Source organism: Rhinolophus sinicus, linkage group LG03 (assembly GCF_036562045.2).
Source record: "Rhinolophus sinicus isolate RSC01 linkage group LG03, ASM3656204v1, whole genome shotgun sequence".
NCBI lineage: Eukaryota > Metazoa > Chordata > Mammalia > Chiroptera > Rhinolophidae > Rhinolophus > Rhinolophus sinicus.
Genome location: NC_133753.1, coordinates 62,390,735 through 62,411,962, shown reverse-complemented (window position 1 = coordinate 62,411,962; position 21,228 = coordinate 62,390,735). Strand labels below are relative to the sequence as shown.

The window sequence follows — 21,228 nt, the reverse complement described above, 5'->3', positions numbered from 1 at the left end:
TAAAATGCTTGGTAATAAAAATGTTTCTACATGTTGATGGAGCCACATCCAAAGAGCCTGCTTCAACTGTCCAGTTCCCAGCACCTGGGGGTAGGGAAGTGAACCCGCCTGTCCAGGATTTCCAGAACACCCGTGTTAGGAGTGCACCCAGTAAGTCCTTGAGAGGAGAACAAATACCTGACTTGGAGAAGCTGAATCGTAGACTCATTAGGAGGCTAAGATGACAGACAGGTCATGCCTCCCTACAATAAAACCAGCAGCAAGAGAACGTGTGATGCAGTATATATAAGCATGGACTTCACAGTCAGACTGCCTGCGTTTGAATTGAGGATTACTGTGTCACCTGGGGAAAGTTAGCCAACGTTTCTGTACCTCAGATTCGTTAACTAGAAAATGAATTCCAGGGGCCGGCCCGGTGCCTCAGGCGGTTGGAGCTCAGTGCTCCTAACTCCGAAGGCTGCTGGTTCAATTCCCACATGGGCCAGTGGGCTCTCAACCACAAGGCTGCCAGTTCAATTCCTCGAGTCCCACAAGGGATGGTGGGCTCCCCCCTCTGCAACTAAGATTGAACACGGCACCTTGAGCTGAGCTGCCACTGAGCTCCCAGATGGCTCAGTTGGTTGGAGCGCATCCTCTCAACCACAAGGTTGCCGGTTCGACTCCCGCAAGGGATGGTGGGCTGTGCCCCCTGCAACTAGAAAACGGCAACTGGACCTGGAGCTGAGCTGCATCCTCCACAACTAAGACTGAAAGGACAACAACTTGAAGCTGAACGGCACCCTCCACAACTAAGATTGAAAGGACAACAACTTGACTTGGAAAATAGGCCTGGAAGTACACACTGTTCCCCAATAAAGTCCTGTTCCCCCTCCCCAATAAAAAAATCTTAAAAAAAAAAAATTCCAGCGCCTGTACCTCATAGGGATTATATGAGGTCATATGTATGAAGCGCCAAGTTGCGTGCCTCACATACCCTGCAACACAGCAGAGGAGATACAGAAATGACACACAGGACACAGGAGGAGCAAGTGCCAGGACAACGTAACAAGTCACGAAGTTCCTCAGTTTGCCAGACTCCGAGTGCTTCTTCAGGCAGACCTCTGCATCCCCAGATCGCACAGTGGCTGGGGTCACAGTAGAGACCCAGTAACCAATAGATGGATTGAACTCTGACTGAGAAGCACGGGAGCCTGGAACAGGGTTGTTTGGGAGAAGTGAGGAGAGGGGAGATGCAGGCTGAGGCTCTAGCTTTCCATAGGAAGTTTCAGAAAGCCCTGGGCACAGGAGAGAGGGGAGCAGAGCTCGTAGAGGTAGAAGATGGTGCTAGGGAAAGGAAGAGATCTAAGACAAATTTCACCTATTTTCAATCTGCGTAAAATTCAGTACTTCTATCCTTTCCCTCCTAGAACCTACACAGAAGTCAATGAATGATTCCACTGAAGACCTGGCCTCCTATCTCCCCCCACTGCACTCTGCTGGGGGATGAGGACGGGGACGCAGAAAGCTGTCTGAGTACCACCTGTGGGCTTGTACGGGCCCCCAACTCTGTAGCCAGGACAGACGGGCCATTGCCTTGTATCAGGCGCCATCTCTCTAGGAGCTGACCTTGCGTCCCGCCAGGGTCTGAGGGAGAATGAGGCAAAAGGGAGCACTCACCAGGTTTCACAGTGGCAGACTTCCGGCCTCTCTTAGCAGGGGACCGCTCCTCTTCAGAAGAGATAAGTTTTCTTTTGCCTGAGAGAACTCCCGTGGAAGCACGAGAGCTTTCTGTGACCTTCCGGGCAGGGGTTGTACTGCTGCTGCTGGAGGCAGTGGTGGTGGCCGGAGAGCTGATGTTACTGCGCCGCTTCCGCTTCCCTTCCACCAAATTGTCTGACAGGACAAGCCAAAGGCTGGTCAACTCCTGTGATCTAAGGCCCTGAACTCCAAGAAGCTGGGCACAACATGATTTATATCCCACCACAACCTTTCCTCAACCTCCCATGGGGGCAGGAAGCCTTTTTCTTTCTTTCTTTTTTTTTAAATTTATTGGGGTGACAATTGTTAGTAAAATTACATAGATTTCAGGTGTACAATTCTGTATTACATCATCTGAAAATCCCATTGTGTGTTCACCACCCAAGGAAGCCTCTTAAGGCCACCGTGTTTTCTATTTCAGTCTCTGCCATGACTGAAATGTGTTTATTCCCCTATAGAACTTGGGAGGCCAGAAAAATCTGAGGACTTACTATTGGGTCTGGGAGGGAAATAAAGATAGGCAGCAACTCCAGAAAATGACAGCTCGTTATCATCTCATAACCCACATAGGAATAGTGAGATTTAAGGAAGCATTACTCATTGGTCTAGAAACCACTGCTCCCGCCACAAGCAGGGCAGGGGCCCAGAGGCAGCTGCTCAGGAAGCAGAGGTCTTACTTACCTAAGCTGATATCTGCTGCCTTGGTGAGCGGCGTGACTGCCTCATACGGGCCAAGGCCATACTGCTCTCTCAGTCTGTTTCCCTGCTCCAGGGACAGGATGACAGCCATTCGCTTATACCACTTCCTTTGGCCTTCTTTTTCAATGCTGTAGTACAGCTCTCCAGACTCCTTCCTATGCCCTTTCACCACTCCTGGGTGGAAAAAACATAAAAGCAGCTCCTTGTCTTAGGCTGTCTAGCATCCACTCACAAAGGCTCTGCAGGGCAGACTAAGTCAGGGAACGAGGAGAGCCAACGGTGGGCTGAAGTTAGGATTTTAATAAAATCCCAGCAATCAATCCCACACACCACCACCACTTACAGTATATGCAGCTGCTACTCAGACACTGGGACATGGAAAGTTTCTCAGCAGAAGGAGCCCTTTAGTCATAAAATAAAGCTTCCTAAAGCTAACCTTTATGGATTGTAGGTAGTTCAAATGATTCTTAAAGTGAAATGGCATTTTCTTAATGCCATTGGTTTCTTAATGATTCCATTGTAACTTAACTAATTCTTGGTTTCTTTGGAGACTGAGTGATAATTCTTAAGTTGTAGGTGAAAGACGACATCATTATAAGAGAAAGCATGTGTCTGTGTGTTTATGTCTGCACAGCAAAATCAAAATATAGAGCAAAGAAAGGAAAAAAAATAAATCCTGCCTCTCCTGCCCAATGGTCCCTCCCTATTACCTACTTCCCTGCTCTTGCTCTGATACAGAACATAAACGTAAGGCCGTTAGGTTAGAAGAAACACAATGTGGAATATCAAGAGAACTGGGCTAGAATTGAGGGGACCTGCATCTAGGCCTAATTCTGCTACCACCAAGCTGTGTGATTTGGGGCAAGACCCATTTGCAATCCTGTGAAAAAGATAACACTCCTTTCCCTCTGTCAATCAATAAACAATTTACACACACACACACACACACACACACACCTATATATGAACACAACACATATATAAATCCAAGGCATTAATATAAACACTTTTTCATTCCTATAAACAGAAGGTTCCATTTTTTCTCTCCCATTAGCCTACGCCTGAATGAAGGGCTGAAAGAAACCCAGAAACTAAGACACCAAGAAAAAAAATGCAGAGGAGAAAGCAGGCCTTGGTTCTCTCCTTACCCGCCCACAGAATCACTCCTTCCCCTGCTTCTTCATTTCCTGGCTTACACCTCTATCACCAAACTAAATCACAAAGACCCCTCGAAAGCACAGAAGCCCACGGCCAACAACGTACTTGACACCCATGAAGAGCTATCAAACTGGAAGCTGTGTAATGCTGCCACCAGTGCACAGCCTCAGCACGTGACACACAGAACGCCCACCCCTTGATGCCATAACTCACTCTGGATACAGAATTGTCTCTCTGAGCTGAGGGCCAAATGCGGACTTTCAAGAGCGGCTTTACACCTGAAAGAAGAACGAATGCTTTTGATATAAACTATGCAAGTCATGGGTCATAAAAGACCTCAATCCATGTGCCACTAACTGATGTCACATAGAGCTAAGTGTTATCCAGACCTAAAGGTGAAGTGGCCCACTTAATAGTAAAATAAAGGGGCAAATAGCAACTACTCAGGAGTCCAAATCACAAGTCTGGAGAGACTTCAATAGAGAGGCATTTTTGCCCATTATATCCCATTCCATGTTTAGAAAAATCCTCAATGGATGATTTTAAATGACGAATTCAATACAAGCATGTATCTCCAAATTAGTTCACACAAAAAAAAGGCAACGTATTCAAAGAACTGACACATAAAACAGTCATAACACAAATCCCTCACCATCACTAACTAGTACAGGGAACTGGCCACTTGGGGAAAAAAACCACCCAAGTTTTCAAACCGGAGGGTACGTGGTGGGTGCGCAGGCGCGCGCGCGCGCACACACACACACACACACACACACACACACACACACACAGCACTACCAACTTCCTCCTAAGCAAAAACATCTCACTGTATCTGCCACACTCACTCCGTTCCCGTCAAGGCAGGAAGTTTAAAAGCCAGTGGTGAAAGAACAGAGAAAGTTAAGGGAAAGACACTAACTTTGCAAGGGAGAAACCTGGCCAACAAAACCTCACCCAAGTGACACCCTGGGGATGTCACATACATGAGAAGGGCACTGCGCTTCTGCAGCATTCTTTTCAAAATCCCGTAACTCCAATCTAATCAGGAGAAAACATCAGACAAACCCAAACTGAAGGACATTCTACAAAACACCTGACCAGTACTCCTCAAAAACTGTCAAGGTCATGAAAAACAAGGAAAGATTCAGAAACTGTCACAGATGAGAGGCGATCAAAGGGCACATGAGGATTAAATGCAATGTGAGAATCCGGGATTGGATCCTGGAACAGAAAAAGACATGGACAAGCTGGCGAGATCCAAATGAAACCTGGAATTTAGTTAACAGTGATGAGCCAAGGTTGATTTCTTAGTTCTAACAAATGTACCGTGCTAATGCAAGGCGTTAACAACAGTGAACGATGGAAAGCTGGGTGAGGGACATATGGGAACTCGCTCTACTATCAGTACCCTGTACTTGGCAAATTTTCTATAAACATAGAATGATTTCAAAATAACAAGTTTATTCAGAAATAAACAAGCAAAAAGAAGAAAAAAGCCAATGGTGAAAATAACCAGTGTTGCAGGAACGGAATTTCAGACAGAAGAGAGGACTGCACCAGGCCACAGTAAATCTCTGCAGACTGCTGCTTCTATTACCTGCACTGAAATACTCATCCTCCGAGAGGGCTGTCACTTCCGTGTCCAGCGGGATGGGGTCACACAGCAGAATGTCTTTGCCCAACACATCACACTCGTACCCATCATCAAAGAGCAACTTATACTTCCCAGCTCCAACATCTCGTGTGATTTTCCCAGAGTAAAAATAGCCATTGGATGACCACTTGGCTACAACACGGAGCCCTACAAAGCTGTTCCCTGGAGAGGAGGCATCTAAGCCATCAGAAGGGCCTGCAGCAGCCTGGAAAGGAATCTCTGGAGAGTCACTTCGATGCAAAGCACCAGCACCCATGTCTGCTCGTCTGGTGGCTTCTGGCATTCGGGGCACAATACGGGTGAAGGATTTATCGTCTGGTGACATGCTAGGTGAGATGTCCTCTATGCCCAAGGGGCCAGGCACAGCTGTTTCTCTAAAGAGAGATAAGAAACAGGAGAAGGCAGTAAGAATAAGGAGAGCGCAATACTTAACCTGCAAGTTTCCCACTCCTTTGTCCATGGGTCTGTCTCTTCAACCCATTCTTTGAAACCCCATCACAGGCACAAGCCTGGTCTGTCAGTGGCCTCACTCTGATCCCTGCCCGCTCCCCAGTCAGTGTGGGCCCCTCTTCTCCCTCCTGACACCCCACATACTCTGTAATCCCCTCTTTTCTCTCTACTCCCTTTTTTCCTAAAGTCATAGACTAAGTATATCTCACACTACCCGGGTACCTGGTTCCAGCGGTCCGAGAAGGCGGGCGGCCCCTTCGCCCGCGCCCACGAGGCGTGACTGGAGCCTTCCCTCCCTGTCTGATGCCAAGGCCTGCATCACCATCCTCCTCACACACTGGCGCCCCTGTCTGACTGACCCCTTTTCTAGGACTAGAGAATGAAGATAGGTTAGTCTGATGGCACCTGCTACTGGATTCTTTTCCCAAAGTCTCCCCTTGATCCTCAGACTACATGCCAGGCCAACATGTGCTGAGCCTCAGGGCAGCAGGAAGCTGGTCCACACACCCACCACCAACGTAACAGCTGGGGAGTGGGAATGTCGGATAGTAAGTAAAGGACAACCTCCTCTATGCAAGCCTATTCCCTCCTGACAAAGCTTCCTACTGCTGCCCTCAAAAATAGCACACGCATTTCTGCCCTGCCCTCTCTTCTACTTCAGGCTCTGGACATCTGCAGAGGTTAACAAAAAGCTAGGCGATGTGTCAAGTTGGGGCCACGACCCCAAACTTTCTGTATTCCCAACCAAAACACTTGTAGGCTGCCGAAAATTGGGGTGGCAGGAGCATGTGCCAGCATTCCCAAAGTCCCCTCACCTGTTTTTCTATGTTTCCTAAGGAAGCCTACCTCCCACAGGCTCCACCCTTCCTCCCAGGCAAACCCCAGATAGGAGAGGAACAAAAGGGAAGAAAGGAGCTGATTTATCCTAAATGGAGGATGGGGGGGGTCTTCCCATTACTCCCCTTTTCTTGTGATATTTAAAATGTCAGCAACCCTGCCCCTGCGTAGCTCTCTCTCTGGAGACCCTGTCTGCACCTCGGTTTTCCTGGGCCTCCGCGGGAGCTGGGCAAGGCAAAATCTGCGGGTTCTGTCCCGCTGGTTTTCCCTTTGAGTGGTCCGGCTCCTCTCCCTGAGCTGCCACTGCTGTGCATGGCTGAGAGACTCGTCCCACTTGACGTCCGATGTAAGCTGGATGCCTTGGAGGAAAAGGAGCTGATATCCCCCAGGTCACCTGAGGAGCCCCCAGTCTTTGAAGGGGAAATTTCAGATTCACACTCCCGACACTCTACAACTGGCTCTTCAGTCTCCTGCAAGGAAGAAATGGATACAAAAGCTAAAGGAAGACACAATGACGTAATCTGAATGTGATGGTTGGAAAATCCTAGAGATGGCAAGAAATTTCAATTCAGAAAGGTGGGAATCAGGACAGAATTGTCTGGAGTACTGGAAATGTTCTATATCCTGTTTTGAGTAGTGTTACATGTAATTGTCAAAAGCCACTGTACTGAACATTTAAGACGTGTGCATTCTACAGAGAATACATCTCAATAAAAAATACAATAAATAAAGGTGTTAGATTGGGAAGAAGCCTCTATCCTGAGCTTTTAAATTATCTTTTTATTGGACAAGTTCACAACCTTTGGCTACTGAGAAACCAGCAAGGATTCTAATGCAGAGGACAGAGGTAACTCCCTGTCTGACAGAAGACAGGTTAGGAGGTAGGTAGAGGAGGAAAGTGAGTGGCACCTGATTAGCAGTGGGTAGGATTACATGTTTTTGAGATTAGGTATTTTCTATTTCCTTTCAATAAGTGACCAAGGAAATAAAAATTACAGGCAAAAATAGGCTAAAAGTAGTATTACCATTCAGAAAAATGAAAACCAAAAAGATAATAAGAATATATGAATTTTCAGTATCTACAGAGGACAGGAATGTCAAACTGACTTTATCTCACATGCCTATATTGATGGATTGATAGTGGCTGCCCAGAGCTGTTCTCAGCAGCCCTCCGAGGCTAATTCCCAGGCTTAGTGGGAAACGGTTCTACAACCAATCATCAACGTTCTCTATGGGCAGAGGACTGAGCAATGCCATGATAAGTGCTGCACATCTGCCTTCTTGCTATACGTGGTTCATGCATTACTGTGCTAATTGTCGGGAAAAATCTGGAGAAGTATAAGATAATCTCTTCCCTCAGAGTTTACAATCTCTCTGGGAGATACCATTACACACACACTCATACTCACACACACCCCTTAAATAATGCTATAAGATGATTAAATGAATATTCTAGACCATTTGCTTCTTGAAAAATCCCTCCTTTAGAATCTATAAAGTCATTTTCTCTTCCTTTCATTCTTCCTCTTTTGCTACTTCTATTTGTACGTGTTTTTGGGGTTCCTCTTTCTCCACTTATTCCTTGAAAACTGGTATTTCCCAAGACTCTGTTCTCATTCCTTTTCTCACACTTCCATGCGTTCCCTAGCCAGTCTTTCCAGATTCATCCCTGCCTACCAACAATACAATGCTCACTCAGCTCCAAACTCTTGGATACAAATGCCTACGAAATTCTTCCCCTTGGGTGTACCGACGACGTCTGAAATTTAACCCATCCAACACGCAATCTGTCATCGTCTGTCCATTTCCTTGCCTTCAGTGAATGGATCCTGGCTATCCCCAGCACACCTCACGTCCTCTGCCGCTCTTTCTAGCAGAGGCCAGTTTTTCTCAACCAAACTTCAATGCAGAGCCTGGAGACGAAAGGCCCCTTTACTCCCCATCACCATTCACAGACCATTTCTCTCTCCCCACCGCCTGCTCCTACCAAACCGCTACTGGCCATTCTATTAAATTTTCCTCTCCCCTGCCCGTGTTACTCACCAACATCCTCCCAATCACCCCCTCTCAGGCATGAACACTGTAATTTCCAGTTCCCAGCTTCCCTTCCCTCCGCATCTATTCTTCTGTTGTCACTCTCTGTGGCTTACATCCATCAGATGACCCACCCGGCAACTCCCAAGTATCCCGATCTAATTATCAGCATTAACCTTCCACTCTACCTCATCCATCTGTTAGGAGGGTCAGTAACAGAAACTGCACCACCTCCAAAAATCTCGATCATAAACATGCCATTCTCCCATCGCCATCTCCTATCATCCATTTTGCCTGCTCTAACTGGATCTGAGTCAGCATAAACTGCCAAGGTCATCTGACTGAAACAGGTGTTGTGAGCCCAGAACTTAAGTCAATTCCTTTTCCTGGACATGACAAATGTGTAGGGGGCTGGCAAGGCCTGCTTAGAGGCCTGGGACTCCAGGCTGTGTTTCGGTGGGAGAGTCGATCCTAAAAGCAGAAGCTACACCTGCCTTTGCAACTGTCCAGCAATTGAAGCCATTGCTTTTATGATGACTTAGGCCCAGGCTCCAGGTTAGCCTGGTAAGATCTTTTTAATGTATTTACTTACCTGTTTTCCTGTGTGTCTCTCCTACTAGACTACAGAGGCCACATTAAGAAAGAAACCACAACTATCTTTTTTCCTGGCTATCTTCCTAAAATCTAGCATAGTACGTTCCACAAAAGAGACCCTCAGTAAATATTTACTGAATGAAGGATCTTCTCCTTCAAACTGTGTCCTATTTATATTCTCTACTCAGTATATGGTACCACCATCTATCCAGCTGCCCAAGCAAAAAGCCCAGGCATCGGGCTTTAGATTCGTCCCTCTCCCTCAATACCCACATTCAGGAATTCTCCATCTATCAATTTCACCTTCTATATATTTCTTGCATCTATGTCCCTCCTCTCATCACCTACTGCCACTGTCCTAACTTGACACTCATATCTCGTCTGACTATAGCTCTAACCTCAACCCAATCCGATCCATTGTCACACTGCTGCCAACCTACCCTTCCCATCATGGAAATCTGAGCACATCACCCCTTTCCCCCAAAATTCTTTAAAGGCTCTCCATCACATAGAAGATAAAACTCTAAACTCTTCTCTGTGGTACACGAAAGTCTTATGCTCTGGGCTCTTACCAACCTCAGCAGCGTCCTCTCTCACCACTCCCCACCCTACCATGCCTGCCACATCCAGCTGCTGAATATTCCTTAGGCACGCCACGCTAAGTGTTTACCTAACTTTGCGTTCTGCTTGCAAAGCCCTTCTCGCCCACCCTCGGTATCCCCTGCCACACTCCTGAGCACCGCATCTTAGGCACCTGCAGGCGGGCTCATAGGCCCCACCCCCTGTCTAACAAATCTGTCCACACTGCTACTTACCAAATCCAACGAGTTTTGGATTCGGGGCACGTCAAGGGTAAGCTCCTAGAGAACAGGGACACTGTCTTTTTATCATCAAAATCTCAGTACCTGCCACAGTGCCAGGATCATAGTAAAAAAAAGAAGCTGCTGGTAAGTAAATGAATAAAATCTTTAAGATGATAAAACAAGGGCTACAAGAGCTGAGGGAGGGAAAGTCCCCCGAGTCCTCTGACGTCAACCTGTCCACCCTCGCACCATGGCACATCTTCGTGCTGCCCAACTAGACTCTTGCCACCTCGGTTTTCTTTGCTGTCTGCCTCTATGCCTTAGCTCACCAAGCCCTTCTATATGAAATGCCCTTTCTCCTCATCACCCAATAGCTAAGAGCTCCAGTGTCCAACTCAAATACTTCCTGGCCTTTATCCACACGGACTTGAGCAGAATTCCCCTCAGATGCGTGTCTTCCCCGTGTAAGCGACCATGCGCGCCTTCCTTCTGGCACTTGTCACTGTCGCTCTCGAGAGGCAGCAGAGTGTAGTTAGGAATGCAGGCCCTGGAACTAGACTGCCTGGGTTGAATTCTAGTTCCTATATTGATTAGCTGTGTAATCTTAAGCAGGTTATTTTAACTTGCTATGCCTCAGCTTCTTCATCTGCAAAATGTGAGTAACATGTCTAGGTCGTAGCTTAGTTCTGAGGATTAAATAAATTAAATCATGTAGAATCCTTAGAATAGTGCCTGGCATGTAGTTAGTGCTCAATTCTTTTATTTAATTACGGCAGTGTTTCCCAAACTATGTTCCACAGGGGTATAATAAATATTACTTTAAGAAATGTTCAATGGTCAAAAAAGTTTGGAAGTGCTGTGTTAAACAATAAAGTAGATATCTTTACTAGAGGACTTCTTAGAGCCTTTAATATATAATATGCTCTGTGAATTTCTATGGAGGGGAAATTTTACATCATTTGGTGTTTCTCAAACTTATTGATGACCACGGAACATTATTTTCCCCTCAGAGTATCCAGCAGGCCTGCTGTTCCCACAAATATACTTTAGAAAGCACCAAGTAATAAAATAAATTATGTAATATGTGTAACACTTAATATAGTACCCGGCAGGGAGGTTCAACGTAGACTACAACAGTTAGAAAACTTTTCATGAAAGCAAACTGTTTTTCTATAAAGCTGCTAAGTTCATAATTTTTCCAAAATAATAACATTGAAAAAAATTATGCAAACATAACACTGAAGATGAATCAACATTTTAAAAGAAATATTTCTGGGATTTAGTGTACAATAAAAAGAATACAAGACAATTTCTCAAACTAATGTCAAATACTTTCTGACATGAGGGCCACAATGACCTATTACTGAACAACAGCAGTATGTTCCATTTAATAGAATTATATACCTGAGTTTAATTCTCCCTAAGTACACCTTCCCATAGGCTTGCTGGCAGAATTAAAGAAAAGTGCCTGAATAAAGGAAGAAAACAGTCGTGCCTCTTATTAATAAAAGTTCCCAAATATTACTATTAAAATATACCAAGAAAGGTGCCAGACCTTTAATTCCAGAAAACCTGTCTAATCTCAGTCAGTATGAGATGTAAATAAAGTCAGCATAAGATGCTGTCCAATGCAACAGTCAATAAACGCCAACATTACGCCGACAGTGGGAATGAGTCCATAATGAATCCTACTGAGAAATACAGGTGTACCTCTTACGAACAGGTCCATAACCACACACAACGGACACCAAAAAAGGGCACATGACTAACCATGAAAACACATGAGAAAACACTTGCAGCCTAGCAGGGAGTTCCAAACGTCATTAGTTTCCAAGGATTAAAAATAATACATAAAATCCTTATATTTATGTATAATAGAGATTTATTAATCTATTCTATATAAAAACAGAAAGCATGACGGGACTGATTAAATAAGTGGCCGAAGGTCAAACAGCAAACCCATGGTTGGAAAAGACACAGAACTCAGGACTCGTGGTTTCTAACCCAGTTCTTACATCCTTCTTTACTAAAAAGATGAAGTAAAAAAAGTGTTAGTAGCTAATTGCACAGGAAAGGGGGGTGAGGAGATGGAGGTGAAGTGCCAGGGTAATTTTTCTATTACTATCAAAATAACTGTGTCCCATAGACCGAGTGTATGTGTTACCTCAGTTACTTTTCTTTCCACTTCTGTTCCATCCACATAATATACATCTGTGATCACACGAGTAACAAGCGTGCGAACCTCATGGATTGTTCTCATGTGGCGATGCAAGACATGGCCACGTGGAGGCTGAGGCATATCGAACTCTTCCTCTCCCTGTGACAGAAAACACACGACACAAGCATGGGTCTCACTGCAACTTGGCAGAAGCACAAATAGGCATCGTTCAGAGGTTTCATGAATGGAGTGTGATGGAATTTTCCAGCTGCTTTGTTGTGAATCCACCCATGGACAAAACCAAGGATGGACCAGCTATTTGGCCAGAGCCTAGGAGGAATTTATATATCACCCAAAATGACCTATTTCTGCCTAAATCAAAATCATTACCATATAGCACTCATATCTAGGATTTTGTGTGAAATTTGACCCTCCTGAAAGTTCATTATTTTTAAATAGTAATCTTTCTGATTTTGATGCTGATTGTCAATCAGTACACAAGTTTATACTTGCAACAGCTTTTAAAGGAAGGCATTCTTAAGAACTTTATATAAAACCCAAATTACATCTGTTAATCTCAATGCAGTCTTTTTTACCTTCATTAGTAAGTAAACTATAGTTGATTTATACCTGGAAAAAGATATGTTGATTTCTCCTAGAATTAAATATAAAATATTTAATCTATTCCAGATAACAGATTATAACTGAAGAGCTAAGCTAGTATCCAGAAACAGAAAACATTAGCAAATTAGGACTGTGTATCTAGTTGTACCATAAATAATATCAGTTAAATTCTTTCAGTAAAAACCTACATTTTTATGACAACTGTTACATGTTTTCTCATTAACACCTATATCACATTTACCCACATTCACGCCCTCCACCTACCCAACTGGCTCTGTAACTCTGAGGAGGAAGAAATGAAGAAATGCACACTTTTTTCTCTCCCCACCCTTATTTCCCCTATAGTAGACTGCTTTTATTTTCAGTAGTCAAGGTATACAAGTCTTTCAAAAGAATTTTATGTTCCACTGCAATAATGGTGGTTCCGGGTTTTTCCAGACAATGTGATAGTAATTTACCTATAGCTTTCAATAATTTACCTGAATAATTCCTACTCCAACTCCATCTCAGGGGTGAAATATGTACTAACATGGAGTTATATAAATTATGTGAATAAATAAAATCAAAAGCATGGAAACTTACTCAACCGATTCCTTAAAATACTCCTATGTATACAACACTGGTGAATAAAAGGGTCTGAGCATTGGTCTGTCGCGCCTCAATCATCAGGGTGCCCCTGCATCAGAACCATGACAGCTGGGACCTCCTGCCTGCACACACAGCCAGGCAATGGATCACAGGGGTCTGAAAGATTTCCGTGCTTTACATATCCTGGCAATAAGGCCAAGAAGCCTCCCTGTAACCCTCTTATCACCGTACAACAGCCAGACAAATGATCACTTGGAGTGAGACACATAAACATGTCTGACAGAAAGAAAAGGGAAAGGGGCAGATAAAAAGAAAGCTATGCTTACCCTTACTTTCTCTAAATAGTCTTCTGAAAAGTGGTCTCTGTTAAGATAAGTAACTTGAGGACCTTGTCTTGTCGTTTTTAAGGAAAGACAACAACATGAAAATAAAAACCACACTTTTCCTTCACAGAAAACCTCCAGGCCGACTTGAAAATTCAAGGAATGTCAAAGGTAGGCTGCCTACACTTTTCTCCGAGCACTGGCCTGAGTCCTACCCAGACTACAGGGGATAAAAAAAAGCTCGGACACTTGGCAACTCCACACAGCCTTGTTTGTTTTCATTCACATTGTTGTGCAAACATCAATGTATCCACCTCCAGAACTTCTTTGTCTTTCCCATCTGAGACTCTACCCATTCACCATCTGTATTGTTCTAGCATCTTTCTTCCCTTAGCAGGAGCAACTAGCTCTCAAATGTGTGACATCACTCTGTGTGACAGGTGTATATCACTGGCAGTATCAGTAGTGGTTGCGGTGGGAATAGCAGCAATAATAGGAGCATTTAAAATAAAAATCATCCGTAGGTAGTAGAAGCAGCCAACATTTAGAGCATTGACTATATGCCAGGTCGAGTGCCAAGGGCTTTGCGTGCCTTCTCTCATTTCATCCTTACAATATCCAGATGAAATGGTCTGATGCCAAGGCCTGGGCCTTAACCACACTGGCTCACTGGCTCCTCTCATCATGATGGGACAGGAGCAGGGATTATTTCCCCATTTTACAGAATATGAGAAGGAAAGGGAAAATATAAAACAGTGGTGCCTACATGCCTGCTATCTTTTTATAAAGGCAGAGAAACCAAAATTATGTGGGAGAATGCAAACACTTTAAAATAAGGGTGAAAAAACCTGACGCAAAATGGGGTGTGATATGCTATAAAGCCCCCATATCCAAAAGGCTAATGCTATTTTCAATGTGTATGAACGGATAAGATCTTAGGTCTCACAGACTGTGTTACTATAAAAATCTAATATAAACAGAATTTTTAGAGATAAAAAGAACAAAACCACACAGGCCATAATTTAAAAAATAGAAAAGCAACATAGCATAATGAAAATAATACCGATTCTGAAGTAGACACGCTGAGTTCAAATTCCAGTTCTGCCACCTACTGATGGCAAAATCTTGGGCAAGTTACTTAACCTCTCTTCAGTTTGGTTTCTTTACCTGTGAAATGGGAATAATACCAACCTCATGGGTCCTCTTGAGCACAACGCTGATATGCTGTAGGTGTTCAATAAACAGGAACTACTTCCCTACCCTACTCCCAAGAATCTGTTCTCCCTCCAGCCTCACTTTCATCAGCCCTAACCCTTTTCCTCCCATTACATCTCGTCTTCACCTTTCTGCAGTCCCTAGTCACCCGGAGACTTTGCCCCATCTCTCTCTATTCCTGTTACTGTTCTTTGTTTCCAACACTGATACACAATCCTTCATGCTTCTTGTACTCCCTTCTCCTTTACTTTCTATTCTCTCAGTTCCTGGGAACCTTGGTGAAATAGACTGGAGGAAAAGCAATTAGCTCTGTTATGAAGGCGGATGAAAAAACTGACAGAAGGAAAAGACTGAACAGTTTAGAAGAATATTATAGGACTCAGACTATATTCCTGGCTTTCTTTTCCAATACAGACCTACTTGACAAACTCGAGCACTATTCCACTTCCCTGAAGACTACTGATGATAGCTACCCAAACTTTTCATTACCCTACCTCTATCCTGAACAGATTGTTTTTGCCTTTTGGTCTGTACAAGACTGTTCAGAATTATCATTAGGTAAATGTACCACAACTTAAATTCTCCAGGAATCCAGCGAGTCGAAAGCAGGGCCCTGTGGTACCCTGTGAGTTCCCTCACCTGGCTATGGAGTGACTCAGTATCATCCCCCGGAGCACTGATTGGTTTCTCACCAGCCCCCTTCTCAGTCTGAACTGCGGCATCTTGTTTTCCAGAGTTCTGATCCACAGTACTGGTCCCCTGTTCACACACATTCTTTACAGTCTGGGTTGCTGCTGAAACAGTTTCTGGAACCCATAGGGAACATTCTATGGTCTGGATTCCTACATCATTTTGGCTGGGCCTTTCAAGCAAGGCCTTACTAGGTTTTTCCTGATTGATAGTCCATCCTTCTTTCTGGCCTTCAAGAACATCTGTCTCCATTGCTTCCCCTTGGAGACTGGACAGGCCCTGTGTGGCCATCTGCTGGGATGCAGGAGAAGCAGGTTCTTTGACAGGGCTACTGGGCTTCACAGGCTCTTGGTGCTGCCTGGTCCTTTGATCACCTTCCAATTTTTCCTTCTCTTCTTCATTTTGAGTACTTGGAAAAGGGTGTAAGTTCCCCCTGAAAATCAACCACATAAATAAACCATGTCAAGTAAAAGTGAGAGAGAATGAATACAGGCAGGGGAGACCATAATCTGACAATCTGAGAAATGTGAGGAAGGAAGAAAATAAGGTGATCACATATATCACCTTACGAGGTTTCTCATAACTCATTCCTGTGAAAAAACAATGGCACAAAGGACTATTCCACCATGATGATGAAATACTCATTAAAACTTCTTACCATCACTAGCTGTGAACTCTGACATAGGATAACAAGTTAAACAAAAAGATGTAAAGCCATTACTGAACTCATAGACAATGAAGGCAGCTTAGGGATCTACTTCAAAAAAGATTAATTAGGTCAAAAGGACTCGACTTTATAGATGGTTCTAACATTCCTTAAATGACTCCTAGCATTTTAGATACTACTCATCCCCCCAACCCCTGCCCCATCCATGATTAATAATTTTAGGAAAAGAAACCTAATCTGTAAAGGACAGAATTGGAGGTGAGAGTCTAGCTTTGCTGGCTATCGTGGTAATCTGCAACTGACCATTTCAGAATGACTTGGTGCCTCAAAGACAGTTCTTAAGATGCAGCCTATTTCTTTTCATAAGTCTTACCATTTGGCTATCAGTGTCATTAATTTATCCCATAGCATTTGATAAATGTCTCCTGCAAACCAAATACCATGCAACTCTAAGATGCCTAGGGGCTTTCTTTCTTAAATGTCCTTAACAATACACCAGAATAAAAAGGCCCAGATTAACTCCAAGTGAGCAGGCTACACAGAATCTTAACATTCATGTCTTATTCATCTTTATATTTAAAATACCTAACAGGGGGCTTAGCATAAAGTTAAGTGCATAACAAGTGTACTTTGAACTAAAGAATTAATGTTCTCTCAATCAATAAACTGCAAAAGTCTACTTTGATTAAATAAGCTGACTGTATAAGAAGCAAATTCATATAGAAAGTACCCGTAACTTTTAATTTTCTAGTAAATTACAAGTTCAAATGAGTCAGTATACTACAAACAACAAACTAATGCATTTTTAGGCTGCATTAAGTTATAATAGCCAGGATAAACATAAAAGGATCCATTGCAAAATGACCATGGTTAGATCACATCTGGAATGTTTTAGTTTGGGATGTCACATTTTACAAGACATAAATTGAAATACACCCAAAGATAACATCCAGGATAATAAAGGATCTAGAAACCATGTCACATGTGGCTATAAGTGGCCAGAGAAAGATGGAACTACTCATCTAGACAGAGAAAGCTATTTCCAACTTGGGAGGAATTCTCACCTTTAGGAGGTGAGCTGACTCAGGTAGGCAGAAAGAAAGGACGCATGAAGAGCTCTTTTGGGCTTGCTCTGCTCTGGATCTTGAAGAAAGAGAAAAGGTTTCTGAGGTTTCTATTTTGTTTAACTCAGCTTACCAAAACAGGAAATCAAAAAAGGATGTAGAATAGAGTTCTAGCCAAGAAGAGCCTGACAAATATTTGGTTGTTACAGCTTGTGTCCTGTGTCAGGAATCTCAACTGAATGTGGATATATATACGTGGTCCAATGAAGAAGAGGTAAGAAAGAATAAGATCACCAAGAGACAGATGAATAACACCTACCTCTGACGAGGTTTATAAGTCATCGTATATAAAAATTACTTAACACAGTGCTAGGTACAGAGCAGATGCTCAATCAATATTAGCTGCGTAAGACAAAGCAATTAAGGAGATGCAATTCATTTTCTTTATAAACTGAGTTACTCATGTTTGAATCTTTAAGATAGATAAGCAACGATGAAAGTAAGTCAAAAACTGGAAGGGACAGGACTTGATTAATCATTTCAAGAATTCTTAATTGACAAATACTAGGTTTCTTTTTCCCCCCAAAGGGTTGGTTAATCGAACAGTTCCTCCCTCTTTAAAGACCAAAGGTATCTCACTGCAATATTAGCAATATTTAGCAGATTCCTATCAAATATCAGAATTTTGGTATTTATCATTCTCATGTTAGCATCAGTCAAATAAAATCAGTCATTTCCCCCCAGGTTCATATTATACACACTTACACACTTACACACACACACACACACACACACACACAGTTGTGGTTGGCAAGATTTGCTGATTAAGGTCAACACAGAACAGCAGGTTAAAAAAAACAAAACAACTGCAACACACACGCAAAAAGTGTTACCCACTCCTACCAAGTTCATAAATTCTTACACATAAAGCAACCAAGAAATACCTACAACGGAGATGTAAATTATGTCCCAAGAAATAATAAAAAAGAAATCTTTAGCACTAGAATAGAGTTTTAGAAGAAAAATCCAACATATTGTAAAAAGGACCACACCTCTCTCTCATGAAGTCCAACTACAATTCTACTCTGGTCACTACATGACAGATTTGGAAACTGATGCTAAGAAAGAAATTTTAGCACAAAAAGCCTGGACAAAAATTAATCCAAACTGAAGGAGAGAGAAAAAAAAAAATCTCCATATTTAACAAACTTCTAGCCATTCTGTTCTGAATACAGATCTATCTGTGGAACAACTGGAGTCAATCCATCTGTACTCTCGAGCCTTTGTTTTCTGCCAAGGCTAAACAAAATCATCAGCACCTTGGCCCCTCTATTTTTAAGATGCTCTAATAAAATATGAAGGCAACACAGTGCCATTGATAAATTTAATAATTGCTGGACCATTACCATCCCACTTTAGGAAATCACACGAAGAGGCATTTCACCCAAGAAGCTTCTTGATGCGTAAGAGGATATGATCTGGGCTATGTGATTCCCAAGAATGTCAACAAACTACATTTAATAATCTGAATGCCCAAAAAAATAACTCCCGACATGTAGATGTATTTCTTCTAAAAACTAATATTTCTATCAATAAAGAACAGAGAAATTATGCTGCAAATAACACTACTGGATATCTGATGACAAACAAAACATTATCATACTCTCTAATTACAAAATCGCTAAATTCTAGATGACAGATACCCCCTTGTAATGAAAATAAAAGCTTATTTCCATTGCCATTATTTCGTATACTAAATATAAGACTCATATATTCCAAAAAAGATACTCTAATTATTTAAATAGAGAAGAAATACTTTGTAACTCAAAATTTTTTTCTGCTTCAAAGCTGTTCTAAGAGATTATGGAGTAAAGAAATTATGGGAAAATCTTAATTCCATCAAGTCTGACAAACTTTAAATTTGGGATGCTGAGCAACTCAGTTTTGCCCTATGGAAAACTAAAGGGAAATAAAAAACCTGTTAAAAATAAACACTTCCAAAACTAAGAAAAAGGGAATGAATCTTAAAAATATAGAATGATGGGCCGGCCCGGTGGCTCAGGTGGTTAGAGCTCCGTGCTCCCAACTCCGAAGGCTGCCGGTTCAATTCCCACATGAGCCAGTGGGCTCTCAACCACAAGGTTGCCAGTTTGATTCCTTGAGTCCTGCAAGGGATGGTGGGCTCCGCCCCCTGCAACTAAGATTGAACACGGCACCTTGAGCTGAGCTGCCTCCTGGATGGCTCAGTTGGTTGGAGCGTGTTCTCTCAACCACAACGTTGCCGGTTCGACTCCCGCAAGGGATGGTGGGCTGCGCCCCCTGCAACTAGAAAACGGCAACTGGACCTGGAGCTGAGCTGCGCCCTCCACAACTAAGACTGAAAGGACAAGAACTTGACTTGGGGGAAAAAAAAAAAAAAGGCCTGGAAGTACACACTGTTCCCCAATAAAGTCCTGTTCCCCTTCCCCAATAAAATCTTAAAATATATATAGATGATATAGATATAGCTATAGATATAGATATAGATATAGATATAGATATATAGATATAGAATGATATATTTTCATAAATTTATGAAGACCGAACCATTTCAAATCAATAGAACTGGCAAATAAAGACAAAATCTGTTATTTAATAAAACTTCTCATGACATCTCATTTATAAACACATCTAGGGTATGTCACAGTACCTCAGATAAAAAAGCAAGCTCAAGTTTTGGCACCAACCATTTTATGAATCAATATAGGCCAAAAGATGCTATGAAAATAATGCTTGGGAGCTCCGTATAGTTGTTAGATGGGGTATTGCCTGATTCATGAATTGCTTAATAAATTGGCTTAATAAAGCCAATTAGATCTTCAAATTTAAAAAAATAATAATAAAGAAAGAAAAGAATGCTCACCTGATGGGTGCAGAGCAGGAATCCTGACTTCGAGCCTCATCTGCTTGCCGGGCTTCACAGCTAAGCAAAGGCATGGTCTTCTGGGGACTAACATAATAAATTAAAGCAATATACTGTGTTAGTTTTAAAAGAAAAAGTACCTCTGGAGATTATCCTTTTAGGCAGAGAGGGAATAAAATCCTTTCTCTGCATCCCAAACTCTAAACTGCCTTAACACTAAAATGCAAATTTCTCATACAGTACTTGTTTCAAAAATTAGCATAATTAAAAATTCTCAAGGAAGAGTCACAGGAAATAAACTGGACAGAGGACTATATTAAATACCATAAAGACGCGATCAGCAAAGTCCAGAATGCAGAAAACTCTACAGGACACAAAACCAGTTTTGTCAACAAATAAATTGCTAGGAGAAAAAAAAAAAGAGAGGGAGGGGGGTCCCTATAGATTAAAAGAGATTTAAATTAAGAAGAATACAGAAAACTCTACAGGACACAAAACATAGCTTCTTCAACAAATAAATCACTAGGAGAAAATAAAAAGAGGGAGAGGGGGTCCCATTTTAAACAAATGCAATGTGTGGACCTTGTTTGGATCTTGAGTCAAACAAACTCTAAAAACATACATATAAGGTTATTAGAGAAACATAAACACTGAATATTTGATGATATTAAGCAATCATTGCCAATTTTAAAAGCACAGTATTGTGGTTAAATTCAAAAAAGGAATTTTTATCTTTTGTAGATAGCACTGAAATATTTACAGATAAAATGATATAATGCTGGATTTAGCTTCAAAATAATCCAGTGGGGAGGAGTGCTACAAGCATTTATAAACAAATCAAGACTAGCCATGACTTGGTAATTTTTGACACTGGGTGGTTCATTATACTATTTTCTCTACTTTTATGTATGCTTGAAACCTTCAGTAACGAAATGTTGGCGAGAAAGAATATGCAGCAAGTAATCTGAACACAGCCCAGTTACGGATGGCACTGTTTATTAAAAACAGTGGGACTGCTTCACTTAAATGCA

The 21,228-nt window shown here is 42.4% G+C and overlaps 1 protein-coding gene across 4 annotated transcripts in view; it reads right to left on the bottom strand.

The window, feature by feature from the left end:
- The window catches only part of TP53BP1 (tumor protein p53 binding protein 1), an 85,188-nt gene that overhangs the window by 6,559 nt on the left and 57,401 nt on the right, over nt 1-21,228 (bottom strand). For 3 of the 4 annotated variants that reach the window (XM_019725347.2, XM_019725346.2, XM_019725345.2), the window contains 8 exons: nt 20,198-20,284; nt 15,514-15,997; nt 12,131-12,283; nt 6,734-7,005; nt 5,921-6,070; nt 5,192-5,622; nt 2,419-2,610; nt 1,657-1,872 (listed from right to left, as the gene is read on the bottom strand). In XM_019725347.2, the coding sequence (XP_019580906.2) occupies nt 1,657-1,872; nt 2,419-2,610; nt 5,192-5,622; nt 5,921-6,070; nt 6,734-7,005; nt 12,131-12,283; nt 15,514-15,997; nt 20,198-20,284 (1,985 nt within the window). The remainder of the gene's footprint in view (nt 1-1,656; nt 1,873-2,418; nt 2,611-5,191; nt 5,623-5,920; nt 6,071-6,733; nt 7,006-12,130; nt 12,284-15,513; nt 15,998-20,197; nt 20,285-21,228) is intronic. The other variant, XM_019725348.2, reaches the window with a different exon arrangement.